The sequence below is a fragment of the Rousettus aegyptiacus genome, unplaced genomic scaffold (assembly GCF_014176215.1).
Source record: "Rousettus aegyptiacus isolate mRouAeg1 unplaced genomic scaffold, mRouAeg1.p scaffold_m13_p_3, whole genome shotgun sequence".
Taxonomy (NCBI): domain Eukaryota; kingdom Metazoa; phylum Chordata; class Mammalia; order Chiroptera; family Pteropodidae; genus Rousettus; species Rousettus aegyptiacus.
In genome coordinates, this window is record NW_023416306.1 from 127,510,999 (window position 1) to 127,530,423 (window position 19,425).

The following is a 19,425-nucleotide window of genomic DNA, read 5'->3' on the forward strand; positions in this document are numbered from 1 at the left end:
CTGTAAATAATACCAGTTTCCAAAATTATTCAGCTCTTCCACCAAGACAAACACTTTTAAACACATTGAATAGTGACTGGAAATAATGTAAAGCAGCTGAGATCAGTTAAGTGTTTTTAAAACATTTGTTGAGTGTACATACTCGAGATTTCTAAATTTTTTACATGGTCTTTTAACTAGGAATAGATATCTGTATTTGCATGGGAAGAGATAATTGTCTTTCTGCTTAACAATCTCTTTCATTGTAAGGAAAAGTTGCCTGTAGGAGCTTTTTTCTTTTGGTAGTTTTCAATGTTCAAAGAGTATGGAACCTTCGAGTTGATTTCATCAAGTCTATTTATTAATGCATTTCAAGTTTCAAAAAACCTTACATCTTTGCACAATACTTTATTTTTTGCAATTTTTAGTAAAAATTTCCAAAGTGAACAAAAAGATACTGTATAAAACACAGTGGACATTAAACTGACAGTAGTATTAGATCTCATTTGTCTTGATCCTTTTGTTTTACCACATCTTGATTTGCCGTGGAGAGTTCAGTGCACGTATCTCTTTTCAGAAAACATTTAACTTAGACTCAAAATAAAATAGGGCAGTGTGTACCTGCCAAAACCCTACCACAGGATAACATTACAAGCAAAAAATGTACATGTTCCAAAGTCTACCACACTCAAGAAGTTACTAAGAACTCTTGCAGAATAAAAGTCACCATTTTAGAAATGCAAACCCACTTCCAACCTTTGCAAAGTCCAAAAACAAAGGCATTTAAATGATTTAAAAGCAATTACATACATATCTACCTACTTGTTTGTTTAGAATTATTTATAGTCTATCTGGGGTTTCATGTACAAAATTTGTCTCTAAATCATGTACAAAAAGCTGTATTTTGAAAAAAGTCACCACGTACTGTACAAGTTTACAAGGAAGAGATCCCATTATTTTCTCTAGCATTTTTGGCCTTGCTGGCTTGCGTCACATTATGAGAATGATTGTGTAAACCTTATACTCTTAAGAAAAAAAAGGAAAAAAAGAAGCCAAAACACAGATTTTTTTCAACTTTCCCTAAATTTGCCTCCTATGTGAAGCCAGGAAAATCATAGCTGTTTACATCTAATTTAAGTGATGTAGCTGGAAAACAAGTAATAAATATGTCACAAGCTTAAAATGTTCTTGTAATGCCCCCTTCCATTCCTGCATAGCAATAAGCCTGTTAATACATTAAATGCTTTTGCTTTCTTTCTTTAAAAAGCCAATTATTTACATCTGTTTACAAAATAAATTTGGAATGGGACATTGTGCTGTTTCAACTCCATTGTTGTTCAAATATTTCAGGGAAAAAAAGGTCAGAAGGCCTATCCTACAATTTTAACTACAAGTAGAGCAAATCACTCTTTAGTGGTTAACAATGATCAGTGATGATATGCTGAAAAAAATGTTCAAATATTTTGATAAAATAAAGACACAGCTTTTCTTTTCCATATCACACAAAAACCAAAAACGTAATTAGCATACTTTAGATATATGAAAAAAACAAATAAGAGGTTACAAATAAAACGAATCATTTCATTGACATAATTTCTACCAAAGCATGGATAAAATTTCACCTATCAATTCAAAAATGGAATTGAGTTAGAAAGTCTAAAATAAGTAAGCAGAAATCAGACACTTACATAAAGAACTAACTCTGAAGTAGTATGCTGCATATGTCCAGTTTGCACAACACTTGTGTTCTTCAGCGAAGTCACTCATGTGCTCTTAGCAGCCATATGATAAAGACAAAATGAATATCAGAACCAATTCCATCGTAAGAAAAAGGTAAATTGATTCTCATTTCAAAACTGCCTGTGTAAAGCATTACAGAATCCTGGACCACTGAATACCACCATTCTCTGTTATCCTGAGTATGTCAATTAAACAGTAATTTTTCATTAAGAGCAGAAAAATTTTATAATACAAAGGAACATCCATATTGCAATTTCTGTTTACAATTGCACACAGAAGTACAGTGTACGTAAGAAATACATGTCTGCATATAACAAGGTATGTACATTGGCAAGTGATGTCTCCAATGCTGAGGTGGTTGAGCCTCCTAGCCTTGATTGGCAGTTGAAAAAAATATATATATATTTCAATTTGTGATAAAAGTTTATCCAGAGCCAAGTTTGCCTGCAAGTGAAGAAAATGCAGCAACGAAGAACAGGGAACATGGGGCACATAATAATATCCTAAGACTTTGTGCCATTAGGTTAAAAATATCTGTCCATAAGAAAACTGGGTTCCTTTCCACCCCCCACCCCCAAATTGGAATTTTCAGGCTTTAAAATTTAATTAATTCCACCTGGTCTGAGGACATGATCTCTTGCCATTTTTTTTTTCTTCTGTTAGTTGTAAGGGTTTAGTTTGGGGATGATTTAATAGGTGTCTCTTTGGAGTGAAGTTTTCCCATTGTAGGCACTAGGAAGAACCAAGGCAAAAGCTGCAGTTAACGTCTCATGTGTCCCATTTGATAACTCTCCCGGGGCCTCTGACGTTGGGGTTGCTGAATGGGCTGCGGAGGTCTCCTCCTCTTTAAAGTGCCTGTGAGTCACAAACAATAGTAAAAAAATTTACCGTGGGCTTTTTAATCTTTTAAAATGAAGCTGCCATTTCAATAAGAAAGGTTCTAGATCAGTAGTATCCAACAGAAATATAATATGAGCCATTAATACAATTTAAAATTTTCAGTAGCCATAATAAAAAACTTAAAAAAAATAATTTTAATATTTCTTATTTCACTTAATCCAATATAGCCAAAATATTATCATTTCAAGATGTAAGAGATATAATAAATTGTTAATGAAATATTTCATTCTTTTTATATACTAAATCTTCCAAGTCTGATATGTATTTTATATTTATAACACATTTCAAGTGCTCAACAGTCATAACTTATTAAGCTAATATGAATTCTAAGGACAGAACACACAGTGAAGAAATTACTGTGTCTTTGAGCAAATGAGTTAACCTCACTGAAACTCGAATGCTCTGTCCATAAAACAAATAATAACTAACTCATATAGCCTGTTGTGAGGATTATATGATAATTCACATGTAAAAGTGAATTAATACTTTTTTGTGAGGGTTCAATAAATGGCAGCTAGGTTTTTGTTTTTTCGGTTTTTTTTTTTAAGTTTTTAAAGGTAGAATTTGCTTAAAGTGAAATCAAGTAAGAGAATTGTTTCATTGAATGAGACCATAATTGGTAACATATGTAAAAAGTGTCATGTGGCCCTTGGAAAGCCCTAAGAAACTGACATAAGTTCCAGGGGCTAACATTATAAATTTAAGAAAAGCAATGACATAAAAATTGAATTTCTTCTGGTTCCCGCCAAGATACCATCCCCGCATGAATACTGAGTTCTTTTGCCCCACGATAGGTAAACACAGGGAAACAACTAAGGGAAAATAGAGAAAATTGTAAGAAACCCCAAATCTTAATCTGCTTTATGTAGGGTAGTAGATTTGGCCGAAGGCAAGAAGCTTCTTGAGAAGTCTGAGGGAGGTAGGAGAGGGAACTGCTGTCATCTAGCTCTGGTTCTCCTCTGCCATTGCTTTGGGACAGACAATGTTCTCCCCACACCTACAGTGAACAGAGTGCTGCTGGACCAGGAGTCCTGAGGGCGGCACAGAATCCACAAATACCTTAGGGAGGGTGAGGGAGAAATAGATGGGGACTAAATAACCTGGGACAGTTGCTTTCTACCCTTTTCTTCTCCAAATCCCTGGAGCTCATCTAAAGAGGCTCTCTTCCCAATTCTGTTTCTCTCTGAGAGGAAAAGTGTGGAGCCCTAGCCCTGGGAGTTGTTTTCAGAGATGAAGAATGGCTATTTGGTGACTGAAGCCCCCACCCTAAGACTCTCCCACAGACTGCATTTCCTTACAAAGTTTCTTCCCTAGGGAAAATGAGATTATGTGTCCGAAAATATTTGAAGGGCACAAACATTAAAAACAACAGAAGCACAGCTATTAGAATAGAAAAACCAATCATTTAAAACTAGCCTAACTACTGTAATAAAAAAAAATGGAAGATTTTAGAATTAGGGGGTGGGGGCAGGGAGAAAACAGGTACCAAACAAAAACAAAACTTTCTAGGTCTAAATATTTTTAGATATTCAGGATAAATTAACATTAAATTGGCAGCCATTGGCAGCCATTAGCAGCCATTAGCTAGATTAGATTAAAACATACACACACACACACACACACACACACACTTAAAAAGCAACTAAATAATTCATCTAGTAATCCCATTCGCAAAGAGAAAGTACTATAAAATAAGTTACTAAAGACTCATTTATAGTTCAGTTCTACCTGCTAAACAGTTCTAGTTATAAAATACCTTGCTCAAATTGTCTTACCTGGAAGAGGTTTAGGAGGAGGCAACTTTGGATTACTACTTGGAGTATGAACACTGCATATCTTAATAAATCCAGCCATTAACATGATCAGGGCAATTCCCATAAGTAATACTGCCCACCAATTAGCCTAGAAATAAACAGATTTTTCTATTGAAAAAAACTATTAAATATTTTAGGATATTTCATATTATATAAAATACAATACAGAATAGATTACATTTTAATTTTTAAAGAACATTTGGTGGTTGAGAGTTGTATAGATATCATATATAAGAGCATACGTATTAATTTCTTTATAAAAATGTATAAAGGAGAAAACAAAAATTACCCATAATTTTGCTTTCTAGAGAAAACCACTCGATCTTATTTTCCTTTCAGAATCTTTTCTATGTACCTATATTTGTCATCCACACGAATAACATGCAAAACTGGGGTCATCCTACATGTAGTTTACATTGTATTTTCCCACGTTATTAAATACTTATTGGTTTGAATATTTCCTACCCTTTTTTTGGCCTATTATTCTTATAGACGATGTTCTGTTTACTTTTAAACTCTCCATTGGCTTAGAAGGTATTATTACCTACTTTAAATTCTCTTAGTGAACAGATTTTAAAAGTACTCTTTATATTTTTTTCTAATCATCAAAGTTAAGACTAAAATTCTATCTTTTTTGAGGTTCCATTTTCCTCTTATTCTATTTCATTTGGAATCTAAATTATAGAAAAATTACTTTCTGCGCTTAACAAATTCTATTTTACAATTCAAAATATTCAAATTTTGTTTTAAGACAGGACCTACTAATAAACATCATACAAAATAGTTAAAACTTTTAAAACAGTGAGAACTTTTAAAACAATGAGACACAAATTATTATGATACATATGTATTTATTGCTAATTATTGCCAATAAAATTCCCATTTAAGATCTTCTATGACCTAGGGTCTTACAACAGTTTACAACTTCTATTACGTTTTCTTAATCCAGCTGTGATAATGTAATTAAAATAATAAACTAAAATTAAAATGCATGTTGTGGCAGAATGCCCCAAAGCTACTTTTTCAATATGTGCAAAAAGTCCTTCATATATATATATATATATATATAAATTTGCTTAATTTTGAAGGAATCTCAGACTCATGAGTTGCAAATATAATACAAAGAACTTTTTAAGATTTGGAACCATCTGAAAGTAAGTTGCTAGCATGATGCCCTGTTACACCTGAACATTTTAGCACATGGTTTCTACAACATAAGTATGTTTCCTAGATAACTACAACACAGTCATCAAAATCAGAATATTAGCACTGATATATTACTACCTCAGATCTCACTCAAGTTTTGTCATTTGTCCCAGTATCCAATTCACAATTATGTGTTGCATTTAGCTGTCATGTTGCCTTAGTCTCTGCAATATGAATAAATTCCAGTCTTTCCTTGGTTTATATAACTTTGACACTTTTGAAGATTACAGGCCAGTTATTTTGTGTCAGAATGTCCCTCAATTTGGGTTTCTCAGATGTTTCCTTATGATTAAATTCAGGTCATCCATCTTTGGTAAGCATATCACAGAAGTGATGCTGTGTTCTCACTGAATCCTATCAGGTGACACACGCTTTTGATCTTGTCAATGATGATGTTAACTGGATCATTTCATTAAGGTGCTATCTGCCAAACATCACCATAAGACAGCCTTCTCTTTTGTAGTCAATGAGCATTTTGTAGTAGCATAATTTGTAATTGTGTAAATATCCTGTTTTTCACCAACCTTTTAATTTATTCATTTATCTACTCCCTCATGGTTTCCTACTTTACTCACTGGGTTATAATCCATTACTATCATTATTGTATCTTTTGGACATGCCCCCACCATTCTTTGAGCCCTTTACCTTCTGACACAAAGTTAAGGTCTAGGTTCACCTTGTTCTTTCCTGGCCCCAGTCCTGGAATCAGTCATTTCTCTACAGAGCCTGGTTCCTTTTAGAACTGATCCTCCTATGTAGACATCCACCTCACCACACTTACACTCCAACATTCCAAGTCAGTTGCCCCTCCATGGGGCACCCTTCTCACTCTGCTTGGGCACTAACACTCCATACTGGTCTTCCACTCCCAAACCCTCCCCACGCTGGTCAGGCTCCAACACCCTGCTCTGTGTCACTACGGTTCCCACCACAGTTTCTACCTTGCTTGGCCTCATTTAATGGTTTCAGAAACAAACCATTCAAGAAAAGGCAGAGAAGGTGTAACACAATTCAACCTTACTGCTGAAAGATTTGGTTTTTAAAGAGAAGCTACAATCTGAATTATATGAGGTCTATTTTTAAATGCTGGCAACTCATTCGAATTTTCTAAAAACAATATATAGACCATACATGACATGTTTACAGAGCTGAATCTGGCTTGGAAACCACAAGTTTAAAATCTACTTTTCAGAAGGCACTTCTTGTATCCTACTGAGATTGCCAGGCTCTTCTAAAATTTTCTTTTGGTTTCTATAAAAAAATAATTTTCAAGAGAAAATTCCTTCCTATGAGTCTTTAGTTCTTCCTTTTCACTTGTCATATAAATTTTCTATAGTCTCCTATTGATTTTGTTTTATTCATCCTCAAATAATAAACACACTATTTATCAAAAGGCAGAATTTAAGGCCTGCCCTCAGTCTGTCAACTCAAGTGCTGGTTGATTTTTCTTTTAATTTCTGCTTACTGTCACATGAAGAACTATGTGCACAGCTCTATCCTGTTCCCAGTAGCCAGGGGGGACCTTTTAATATGTCACCTAATGGAGCAGGACCTTTTTCTACCTCCATTGTCTGGATTTCTGCCACTCTGACTTAGTGAAGTGTGTGTATGTGTGTGTGTGTGTGTGATCTCCAAAATCAACAGTTTGTACTGCTATACATGTTCTTCTTGCTCTATGCCTGTGGTTCTCAACCTTAGCTGCATGTTAGAATCACCTGGAAAGTTTTTAAAACTCAGATATCCAGACCAAATCCCAGACCCAAATTGGGTAGGGGCAGGGTCCTAACATTAGTAATTTTGTTAAATCTGGCCAGATCATTCTATTACATTGCCCAAACTAAAAGCTACTGGTTCCTACCAGGGGTCAGCAAACTTTTTCAATAAGGAACCAAACAATAAATATTTTAAGCTTTGTAGGCATATCATCTCTGTTACAACTACTCATTTCTGCCATTGTAGTGCAAAAGCAGCCATAGATAACACGCAAACAAATGTGTATGGCTGTATTCCAGTAAAACATTACAGTTGGCCCTCTATATCCACGGCTTTCCCATCTGTGGATTCAACCAATTGCAAATCAAAAATTGCTATTTTTGATCTACAGTTTGGAATCCGCAGGTGCAGAAGGCCAAATGTATGCACTGTTCTATGTCATTCTGAATAAAAGACTTGAGCATCTGCAAATTTTGTTACCTGGGGTGGGGGAGAGGGGGAGTCCTAGAACCAATCTCCTATGGAAATTGAGAGACAACTGTATTTTCTAAAACAGGAACAGATCAGATTTGACCCAGGGGCTATAGTTTGTCAACCCCTGTCCTATGCTCACATACAGTACATTAGTTTGGGAGACGATATCTAAATGGATACCAAACAACACTAGCTCTTCAGTTCTCACTCCCTATTACTTGCCCGAGAGTTTTGGGAGAAGCTGAGAGTTATCTGGCTGTAGAAAGAGGAGTCACATGACTGGGAAGAATTGCTCAAATAATCAGCATTCGCATGGTAAAGAAATGGTTCTCAATTCTAAGAATAATCTGGTATGCCTATTAAAACAGATTCTCAGACCACAATCCTACAAATTTCAATTCAGTTTTCTGGTTGGTGGAGGGCTCAAGCAACTACATTTTCAACAAGCACACCAAAAATTAGGCTGCAGATCAGTGCTTCATAGTCAGTGTAGACACGCTGGCACTGTGGTATGGGACCATTTTGAGCAATGCAGGAAGTTTAGCATTCCTGGCCCTCATCCATCGAATGCTAGCAGAGCCTCTCAGTTACTATGACAACTACTATACATTTCCAAATACCCTCTGGGGATGCAGTATCACCTCAAATGTGATTCAATCCAAAGACACAAAGGGTAAAGGGTCTTCCTACTACTTTCAGGCTGATTGGGCTAGTTTTGTTATGGGAGATGCACTTTTATTCCTAATATTCATTATATTCCCTAACACATTTCTTTCATTACAATATTCCCTGCTCGAAACCATCTTCTGCCTAGAATTGACTATGTCACTCCTCTATGAAAAATCCTTCTTCAAAATCTTCCCACCAAAGATCTCCAAGAAAAACCATTAAATGGGAGATAGAAAATATTTAAAACTTTGCCACACGATAAAATGCAGCAAAGTATATATATATGATTCCACTTATTTTTTTAAAATATATATTCTTGTAATGGTATAAGTAGTTTTTGAAGAATACAAGAAACTTATCTTAAGAAGATTGGGCTCTAGAGGAAAAGGAAGGCATACTTTTCAATATATAACTCTGTCATTAAACAAACAAACAAACAAACAAAAGATAACCACACTTTTCAAAAGGAAAAAAGCAGAATTTTGCTTAATTAAAAAATTCAAACTTCTGTGACTTTATCAGGTGTTCCTTCTTCATAAAACATCAACCTGTACCTTCTACTTCTACTAGTCCTTAAGAACTGAGCTCTGGCATCACCTTCTTAAAGGGACCTTCCCCAAACAGGTTCTATTTTCTATGAAAACACCAGACAGAACTGAAACCATGTTTCTATGTGCCAAACGTGACTGCAAGCTCCTTGAATTTATATCCTACAAACTCAGTACCTAATCCATGAAAAAAGTATTTGTTGAACCATTTATTATAGGTGAGTCATTACTCCAAATACTGACTTTTTGAAACACTTCTAACAGTTCATTTATTATTTCTAGATTGCCCACACATACAAATAATATGACAAGGCTCTTACAACAGAGTCAGGGCATAAAACAATTTGTGATTTTGATACCTCTGATGCTAGTTTTTCAGTATCTAAATAGTCTTAAAAAGATGCAAGTAATATGTCAGTAAGAGAAGCGGACTTTGCGGAAAACAAAGGTCAAAAGGACCTAGTCTCACTTGAGATCAACAGATATTTACTAAAATGTGACACCCAGATCCTTCTAGCAGTGTTCCTGGTCTTCCTTCAAGTTTTTCCAGGTAACTACATATCTCAAAAGCCCAAGCTTGAAGTGTTTTAGTGACAGCGATAGCAGCTTTTCAGAGTTTAGTGAATGGGGAAAGGAAACACTGCAGTAGATAGAAGATAGCAAAATAAAATGAAACAAAACAATGGTGTATTTGAGAGTGTTAGTAAATACGGCCGCCTTTGGTAAAAGGAATTTTTTAACACTTCCTTTAAAAGAGAATCAGAGAGTAGGTTAAATGCTAAATCATGTTTTCTCTTTTACATATACTATAAAATTAGGAGAAAGCCTACCAAAAGAAAAGATCGCAATTTGTCCACATGTTAAGAGTAGGAAAGAAAAGGAGAGCTATCATTCATTCAACAAACATTTAATGAGTATAAATTATGCACCAAGCTCTTGCCTTTCATAGATACAAGAGTGTTAAGTGAAACTTAACAGATAAAGGGAAGACATTTAAAAGTTTTTTTTAAAAAAAAAACAGCCTTGAAGTTAATAAACACTAAACAAAGTTTGAGAAAATAATTCTGCATAAGAAACAGACAGATGTTGTTCAATACAGTGATTTATATGGTCAAAAGAACACAATGTAGAAAAAAAAATTAAAATGACGAAAGGTCGAAATTTTCCAATCTAATTTATTGTGTACTAATTTTAATAGTTTTTTAAATAATCTAAATAAACAAAAAGGACCTATAGGATAACAAAATGATAAATCCGGTATCATTCCCCCTGCCAAAATAAAAAATCCCTAGGAGAATAGAGGGGCAAACATGTACTCAAGTCTCTTCAGACATAAAATAATCTAGTTTTTAAAGAGCCCCATAAAAAGTTAATGATGTAACCCTTTCAGTGAATATTCCAGTGTTTAACAATTCTCCCTCTCAGCGAATGCACTCTAGATTTCCTATTGGTCACAAGACCACATGGAGCCCACCGTTCCTTATGGTTATACTAATTATGTGATCCTGCAAGACTAGACTAACTACAGTCTAGTCTTTGATTAAATGTTCTAACCTTCAACACCCCACGTGCCACCTTTCACACCAATCTGCCAAGCAGAAAGCAACTGGGTACTAATCTTTTAGTTACTTAAGCTCAGCCTGTGCTAGCATGATAAAATTCCACTGACAGAAATCTGAAAACATTACAGCCTCAAAGTTAACATGCACAATTTTTATTCTTTTCCATATACATAACATTTAAGAAATCTGCTTCATTAACTAGCAATAGTATACTGAATCCTTACTATATGCTAAGCACTGTGACAACACTGCATCTTTGTCGTTCAAGTTTTATAAGTAATATCTACGTGGCCTATTCTACTAGACAATGATGGACTTTAGAGATCCATATCTTTCATCTTCCATTTTCAACATATTAGAATGACCAAGTAGAAAATTTCGGTTATAAGTCTTTTAAAATGGAGCCATTAATTGCAGAGACGGGGGGTGGGGGGAACAGTTCACAAATTTAGCATGCACCATCACCTACTGACTCAGTGGGTCCAGAGTGGCGTTTGATACTTTGCTTTTCTATCAAGTTCCCCGGTGATGCTGATGCTGCTAGTCAGGGGACTATATACTTTGAGATTCACTACTCTAGATCAAGGGTTGGGGTAAACATTTCCTAAAAAGGACAGATAAATATTTTAGGTTTTGTGGGGCTATGCAGTCTCTGTTGCAACTACTGAAAATGCAAACGCAGCCATACACAATTTGTAACTAAACAGGTGTGGCCATGTTCCAATAAATCATTCTTTTTGGACACTGAGATCCGAATTTCATATAATTTTCAAAAGAATACTATTTTAATAGCTTTTGTTTCTTTTTCAATTAAAAATGTCAAACCATTCTTAGGTTGTGATACAAAACAGGCAGTGGACTAGATCTGGCTCAGTAGCAATAGCTTACCAACTCCTGTTCTAGGTGAATGGCTGGTTCTCAATCCTAGCTCCTCAGAAATAGTTGAGGAACTTTTAAAACACCAGATATTTAAGCCCCACCCCAAGGGATTCTGAATTAATGGGTCTAAGCCCAAAGGTGATTCTCATGTACACCCAGGAGTGAGAACTGCACTTAATCAAGAGCAGTAGTTCTGAGGATAGTTAGGGTTTAATAAGCCTTACATGAGTAAAGATTTCCAGGATCAGGAAAGTGTGGAAATGAAGTTATAAATATTTTTTATTGCAAGATTTCCCACAATTTTCCCACAAATCTCTAATAGGGGACTATAGTATGCAATGTTTTCCAGATGCGTTTGACTGCTAAACCCCTGGATCTAATGTTCAGTGAAGCACTTGGGAAACACTGCTCTAATTCTTTTATAAGGAATATCAGGTACTTAATACTTAGGTTCATAAAATTACAGCAAACTATGAGAGTAGAAATTAATTTAAAAATTAGAAATAAAGCTGGTTATTGTCAAAATAAAAATTAAAAAAGACAAACTCCTGTAAATCTGAACAAATGAAAATTTTTACTAGCCACAAAATAACAGGCATTATTTAAAAAGGGATAAGAAAGTACAATGATAAATTTGAAAAACATCAAGATCGAAGAGGTTTTTCTACAACATCAAACCTAACACAAAAGATGAAGAAAATTTGAACACATCAATAACTAAGGAAGAAACCGAAAAAGAATAACCAATGCCCTCAACACCCATTTGAGAAAAGGAGATGATACAGGAACTCAACAGATTTACTGGTGAATGCTCTCAAACATTTCAAGAACTCAATAACTCCCTGATAAAGCCAAAGGATGTTTAGCATTACCTACTGGCCAGATACCTAGTAGGCACTCAGCAAAACAGTAAACATATTTTTGAAAAATATGTTCAAAACACTGTTGTCAAAAACAACTTTTCTCCAGAAAAGGAAATCTTTATCACATCATTTTCATGGTACTAGTACCAGTCAGTAACTCATGCCCTAAAGTATTAAAATTGCTACTGTTCTTCCTACTCTACCCTATGTGATAAGAAAAGATGCAATAGTATACAACAGAAAAGAAACACAAAGTCACCAGGCACCACTGGAAAAAAAAGTCAGTGAAACCATCCCCTCCTTCCTTTTCACAGCTTTTTAAACGAGAGCATCCTAATAAACCTATATCACTAACGAAAAGGATAAATTACTGACATGATGAAAGACAAAAACATGAGGTATCAATGCAGTAAAATAAACTCTACTATGCAAGTGGACTCTGCACAAAATGCAAATGAGACAAATAACTTATAAGGAACTGGATGTTTCTTATCTTACTGTGTGATCTGGTTAATGTCCACGAATGCAGCAAGAACCTAGTAGTACCCTCCTTCAGGCATTATGGACCATGCTATTTGAAAGAATGGCATGTGCATGTCAACAATGATATAAAATAAAAGCATTCTACACTGAAGGCAAACTTGTATAAACCTAAAATGCCTGAGTAATCAGTTCCAGGGCACAAAAAAAGGTTTCCTATTACTAATTCATTATAAGAAGCATTTCGTTAGATCCTCGATCTAAAGTATGAAAAATGGTTTAAAAAGTATTTTAAATAAAAATGTCATTTCTATTAAATATTTTAATAGCAATAAATGAGCTTTTGAAATTCTAGATAAAACTGAGTCAAAATTAGAGATAATGGAGAAAAGTAAAAAAAATACTATTTTCAGATGACATAATATCCTACTTACAAAATCCAAAATATGTGGCACGACATATACTCAGTAGTAGAATATAACTCTGAGTTCCCTATTATCAGATTTCTTTTCTGAACACATCTTCCTCTATAGTGTACAAGTATACCAGGTCTCAGCTTACTCTTAACAGAGATAATAAGAAAAAAGAAAATTGGATCTCGGTTGAAAACAGGAAAATAAAGGGCTAAGAAAGGTAAGTTACTTGAAGTCATAGATTGATAAATGCCAGATGGATTATCTGAATCCTTGCATAATTCCCAAGCCTGTACTCTTTCAACTTCATCATAGTATCAGAAGACATCTTTAGCTTAACAGATGTTTTTTGAATATACCTATTAAGCACCAAGCGCAGGAGTACAAAAATGAGTAACATATCATGTTTTATAGACCTAAGTTAAATCAATTGCCCAATTATTTGGTTTAAAATCTAGGTCTCTGAAATCCAACTTAAATGATCCTCTCACTACACAGTCATTACATATCTAAAAAACAATGTTCTAACATGCAAAGTATATTCTTACTATGTGTAATAAACAGTATTTTAATGCTGGAGATAATTCCAAAATTTTTATTGTAGAATGTTATTACAAGAGTACCAAAAAGGGTGACAACCCACACAGACAACTTTTTTTTGTTTCCAAGGCATCCTCAGTTCTGAACACACTCAAAAGAGGTAACAAAAATTTGGAGAAAGGAGAAAGGGGAAGAGCTGAGTTCTAAGTCAATTTCCAAAGCAAACTCATTCAGTTCAGGTGTAGCACCTTCTCAAATGCATTACTTGCAAGTTTCCTACTGATATTTTAATGTAATCACTTAGACGCATGAATATTTAAATGACTTAAGATAGTCATTCTCAGCAATCTTCTAAGAAAATTTCAGGTAATTTAACATCTGTATAACTTAGAGAAATGTTGGCTTAAAAATAACACAGTTCACTGGATTTATGTTGGATGAACATCCATAATCATTAACAAATCTGCAAAAGGCTCTGTACCTGATCTTACCCTGTTCAACATTTCCTATCACAGACAAGAAGAAGACCCAGAAATTATGCTGAAACATCAGGAAAAACCTTCAGAAAGTCACCAATTTCTCTTTCATCTCCCTGTTCAGCAAAGTAGAACCCACAGCTGGCTACGTCATCTTGAGACAAGGGGGAAGCATAAAAAGCAAGCAGGGCTTTCCAAAACGACTCGAGGAAAAACTCCCTTCAAATGCCATGATCGGATGGGCCAAAGGAGGAAGTAACCCATCCAACATGAACTAGGGAGCAGAGTAAAACCAAATGACTCTCATCACCTATCAACCCATGTATGAACAATACATATGCGGAGATTCTGATCATTTTAGAAAAAAATAACACCTGGGGATATTTGAACTTTAGACAAGTAAAGGAAAGGAAGGGGGGGGTTATTTTCTCATAACATTGATGATCTCTGACCAAGTAAAATTATGATCAAACCATTTTAAAATATGGTTTCTTAATAAATATAAATAAAGACTATACTTACCACAATCCATTCAGCAATGTTTTCATAGAGCTCTGGACTAAAAATTGCTTTTTTAAGTCTAGCTAGAGGACCATCCGCATCTACTAATCTGCAACGCATGAAAACATCACAGTAGCCTCTAAAATCATTGCACGGGGATCCAGGTTGTAGGGTGATGGTTCGACCCATGAATTGCTTGCTCCACTGCACAGACCCTGTACTGGCACAAGTTGATAGGTCCACTGGAAAAGAAGTGCCAAATATAAATTGAAAATCAGAATACCTAGCAGGCCAGTTGGGGAGAAAGAGAAGAAAGGAAGAAACTGCCTAAAATCATTATCATAACATATTATATAGACTTTAATTAGTTAAGCTAGATAACACCATTGGTAATTCACCTTAAATGTTATGATATAAACAACCAGGAACTCTTGACTTAGGGCCCACAATGTCTTTAAAACCTTTCAACATGTGTTTATATTCATTACTGCCATAAAGCTGGCAGTTTTTTGTCTAGTTTATCATTTTAAAAACACTGTAGGGACCATAATACTAGAAACACGATGCTATGCTACATTTAAAATTTTTCTCAAGGGGATCAGTTTAACTGGAAATTATCTGTCCAAACAGTGCATCAAAGTTTAACACTCAAAATTTAAGAGAAAGTAAGGTTTTTGAAACAGATTTTATATTCTTATATTTTAAAAGCCTTACTCTTCTTCATACAGCAGACATGGCATAATTCCTTATCATCTTTGCCATCAGAACTGGCACAAGTACACTCCTCCAAGCCGTATTTTTCACAGATAGAACCTGCACATTGCTGAAAAGAAAAAAAAGACCAATTATTTAATCCATATATAGTCAAACCTATTGTTCACAGTAATAGACAGATAAAAGCCTTCAATGCTAAAATAATTAAGTAAAAATACAAGTTGGAAAAAGAAAGCATAGATTAGTATCAGCAATGGCTCAAATAAACACATTTGAAAAAGAGTAAGTGCAAATAAGATAGTCGATCTTTTAAAGAAATGGCAACTTTAAAAAAATCTTAAAGCAAAAACAGAAACAGAGAGTAGATGAACATTAACTTTATGTTAGTTCTTTTACAAGAAGAACTATAGAGGAAAGTGACTATTTAGCTAAGAAAGCTTTAAAAGCTTCACATTCTTTTATTTAGGCTAGCAAAAAATTTTTTATTTAGGCTATTAAAGAGATACTCATTTATAAAACTTAAAAGCAGTACAAAGTCACATGATCAGTTACGTAACTATTTTTCTCTAAAGAATATCAAACACATGCAGTGGAAAGATGAAAGGCAAGTCAGCAAGTAATTGAATACCACCAACCATATAATACATTCATGTCTTTGTAGGGAAATAGATAGGAATATTATATGGTAATTCAATCTGCCAACCACAGTGCACTAACTGAGATTACTTTAACTATGCAGCTTTAAGTGTCAATTAGTTTGAAAAAGCAGGTTTTACCAAACTAAATTAAAAACTATATACTAAAAAACGAAAAAGACACATATAGACTGAAAGTAAAGGGATGGAAAAAAATATTCATGAAAATGGAAACGAAAAAGAAAAAACAGCTGGGTTAGCAGTGCTTATACCAGACAAAATAGACTTTAAAAAAGAAAGGCTATAACAAGAGACAACAAAGGACCCAGCAATTCTACTTCTGGGTATTTATCCAAAGAAACACAAAGCAGTAATTTGAAAAGACATATGCATCCATATATGCATTGCAGCATTATTTACAATAGCAAGATATGGAAGCAATCTAAGTGTCCCTCAACAGATGAATAGATAAAGAAGTAGTGGTAAACACACAATGGAATGTTACTCAGACATAAAGAATGAAATCTTGCCGTGTGCAACAATATGGATGCAACTAGGGGGGTATTAAGCTACGTGAAATAAGTCAGAGAGACAAATGCCATATGATTTCACTTACATGTGCAATCTAAAAAACAAAATAAATGAACAAACAAAACAGAAACAAGCTTACGGACACAGAGAACATTTTGATGGTTGCCAGATGGAAGAAGGGTTGGGAGAATGGGTGAAAAGGGGGAAGGGATAAGAAAAAAAACCATATAAATCAAATGCTTACTCCATTAATGCACACTTGTGTATGCCTATTACAGTCTGTAAAATTTGGTTTAGGGTCAGATGCTGGGCAGAGAGCTGTAATGCCATTACATATTCCTTCTTTTGCACAGTCTGAATCATCCCGACACTTTTCAGTTTTTGACTTGAATGTACACTGTGCTGTACAACAGGGACCTTGACTTGGACTAGAAGAAACATTAAATGATTAAAGAAAATCACTAGGATATTTCCTATATACATAGATATGGTCTTAATTTTTAAATCATAACTTCATCTTTTAAATGGTAAGTATGTTACTTGTATACAACTTCAAATATTTGAATAAGAGGCTAATAAGTTTCAACATTCTAATAAGTGCAGAAAAGTCATTGTCTTGTTTTAATAAGCAAGACATCTTTATTCTATTTGCCTTTAATGAAAGACTATAATAGAAAATATATTTAGTATTAAGCAAGTTATCAGCATTTTTCATAGTTATATCATACTTAAGTCAATTTATCAATTTTTTCTCACATTTATATCCTAAATCAAACTCGGATACACAGACCAGTCGCTTAAAAAGTACTGCCTAAACAATATTCTATTACTATACTACTGAAGTAATTTGATAAGTGGAAATTATATGACACTAAATGTACGGAATGCTTATTACCTGAATATTTAAAATTAAGATTCTAAAAATATAAACCATAGTCACATCTTTAAAGTTAAGAGCTAAATAATATGTATTTTATTGAGCATCTTTTACATGTCCTTTTTCAACACCCACCACTCAAATTACAAGTGGTTCAACCTGCCAACAATAGTGCACTAACCAATGCTATGGAGAAGAAATAAAAATACCTTCTGGATAAAAATAAAGCAAATAAAGCAAAATAACAAATAAAGACAAAGTTTCAAAATCATACGCATCTCTTAATCTGTTTTAAATTTATCATTACTGCCTTCACACGGCATAACAGAAACATTAACATGACTGGAATTAGCAGGTACCTGCACTGTTTTCCGGGTTTCAACTTGCATTTTTTCCCCTCTGGCTGATTTGCATCATAGCAGCACTCATCTTTACATTGGTCACTATAGCCACAATCACATTCTTCACCTTGCTCTACCATTCCATTTCCACAAATAGGTTGGCCAGATTCTGAGGAAAATAAACAAGACGAAATAAACATTGTATGCACATATTAATTTGATTTAAAATTCACAAACTTTTTAGAGCCTCACAACAAAGGGAGATAGGAAAACTTTGATAAATAAGAAAGCAGAATGAAGTAGGAATCTGGAAATTAAGATACCTAATCCAAATGATCAATCAAGCCAATAACTAGCAATGTGGCCTGGGCAATTTGCTTCCCTTTTTTTGAGTCTCAGTATCTTCATCTGAATAGTGAGGCAATCTGCCCTGACGGTCCTTCTAAAGTCCCTTCTAGAAGTAGTAACATTTTATTTAGGTCATGCCACACTGAGCTTTACTAAACAATGACTGCACTGTTTATATTACACAAACACAAACTATGTTAGTGCTTCCTCAACCAGAAAAAAATTAAAACGTTTTTAGGTGAAAATTTTCAAATGTACAAGGAGTAGTAAAAGAGTAAGTACAATGAACAACCATGTAGCAATCACTTAGCTTTAACAACTATCAACAATATACTGTTAAAAACTATACCTAACATATTCATTTGTTCTTGTAAATACTTCAGGATGAATCTAAGAGATAAGAAGTCTCTTCTTTTTTAAATGTAATTATTATTACATCTAACAAAATCAATCATATGATTAACAGCATCTAATAGCCAATCCATGTTTCGTTTTATCTCAACCACCTTTTTACAATGGGTTTATTTGAACCAAGTTCCACAAAACATTCCCCAAAACCCTCTCTCCATGGTTGCTTTTGGTTGACAGGTGTCTTAAGTTCTTTTAATATATAACAGATTGCCTCCTCTCTTATTTTTACATGATTTATTTGTTAAAGAAGTCAGATCATTTTTGTCCTTTGGAATTTCGTACATTCTATCTGGCTAATTGTATCCTAGTCAATAAGTAATTTTTTTTAATGTGCATTAGTTTTGCTCCTCAGCTAGACCAAGCTCCTTAAGAGAAACGTATTATTTACATTTTTTTGTATTCTTACAGAGTCTATCAGTGTTGAGTCAAATCTTGGTTCACTAAGGTTAGACTGAAAATTAAAAAATTTAAGAAAAAAATTTAAGTTCTTTTTTAAGTTCTTCGATTTCATCAATGTGCTTTAATATTAGAACAGGAATGCTACTCTTAGTAAGATCATAAAATCACAGAGCTTCAGCATCTGCAGGGAAATGATAAGAATCAAATATTTTCATTTTATAGAAAAAGAAAACTAATTTACAGGGAGCTTTTGACTTGCTGGAAACCGTATGCCACAGTATGGGCAAAACACAGGTCTCCTAGGTCTAAAATCTCATGCTCTCTTCTTTCTACACTAAATCAAAGTGGAAAACAGTTTAGTACAGGCTTCAAATTGAGAACTGAATAAGTGGAAGAGAACACATCTCAAACA

The 19,425-nt window shown here is 34.3% G+C and overlaps 1 protein-coding gene across 1 annotated transcript in view; it reads right to left on the reverse strand.

Annotated features, from left to right (window-relative positions):
- Window positions 1-318: 318 nt before the first annotated feature.
- The window catches only part of ADAM10 (ADAM metallopeptidase domain 10), a 110,466-nt gene continuing 91,359 nt past the window's right edge, over window positions 319-19,425 (reverse strand). Inside the window, exons 11-16 of the mRNA XM_036218396.1 lie at window positions 17,874-18,024; window positions 16,882-17,065; window positions 15,472-15,580; window positions 14,779-14,999; window positions 4,395-4,521; window positions 319-2,574 (exon numbers count right to left, since the gene is read on the reverse strand). Of these exons, the coding sequence (XP_036074289.1) occupies window positions 2,480-2,574; window positions 4,395-4,521; window positions 14,779-14,999; window positions 15,472-15,580; window positions 16,882-17,065; window positions 17,874-18,024 (887 nt within the window). The 3' untranslated portion in view covers window positions 319-2,479. The remainder of the gene's footprint in view (window positions 2,575-4,394; window positions 4,522-14,778; window positions 15,000-15,471; window positions 15,581-16,881; window positions 17,066-17,873; window positions 18,025-19,425) is intronic.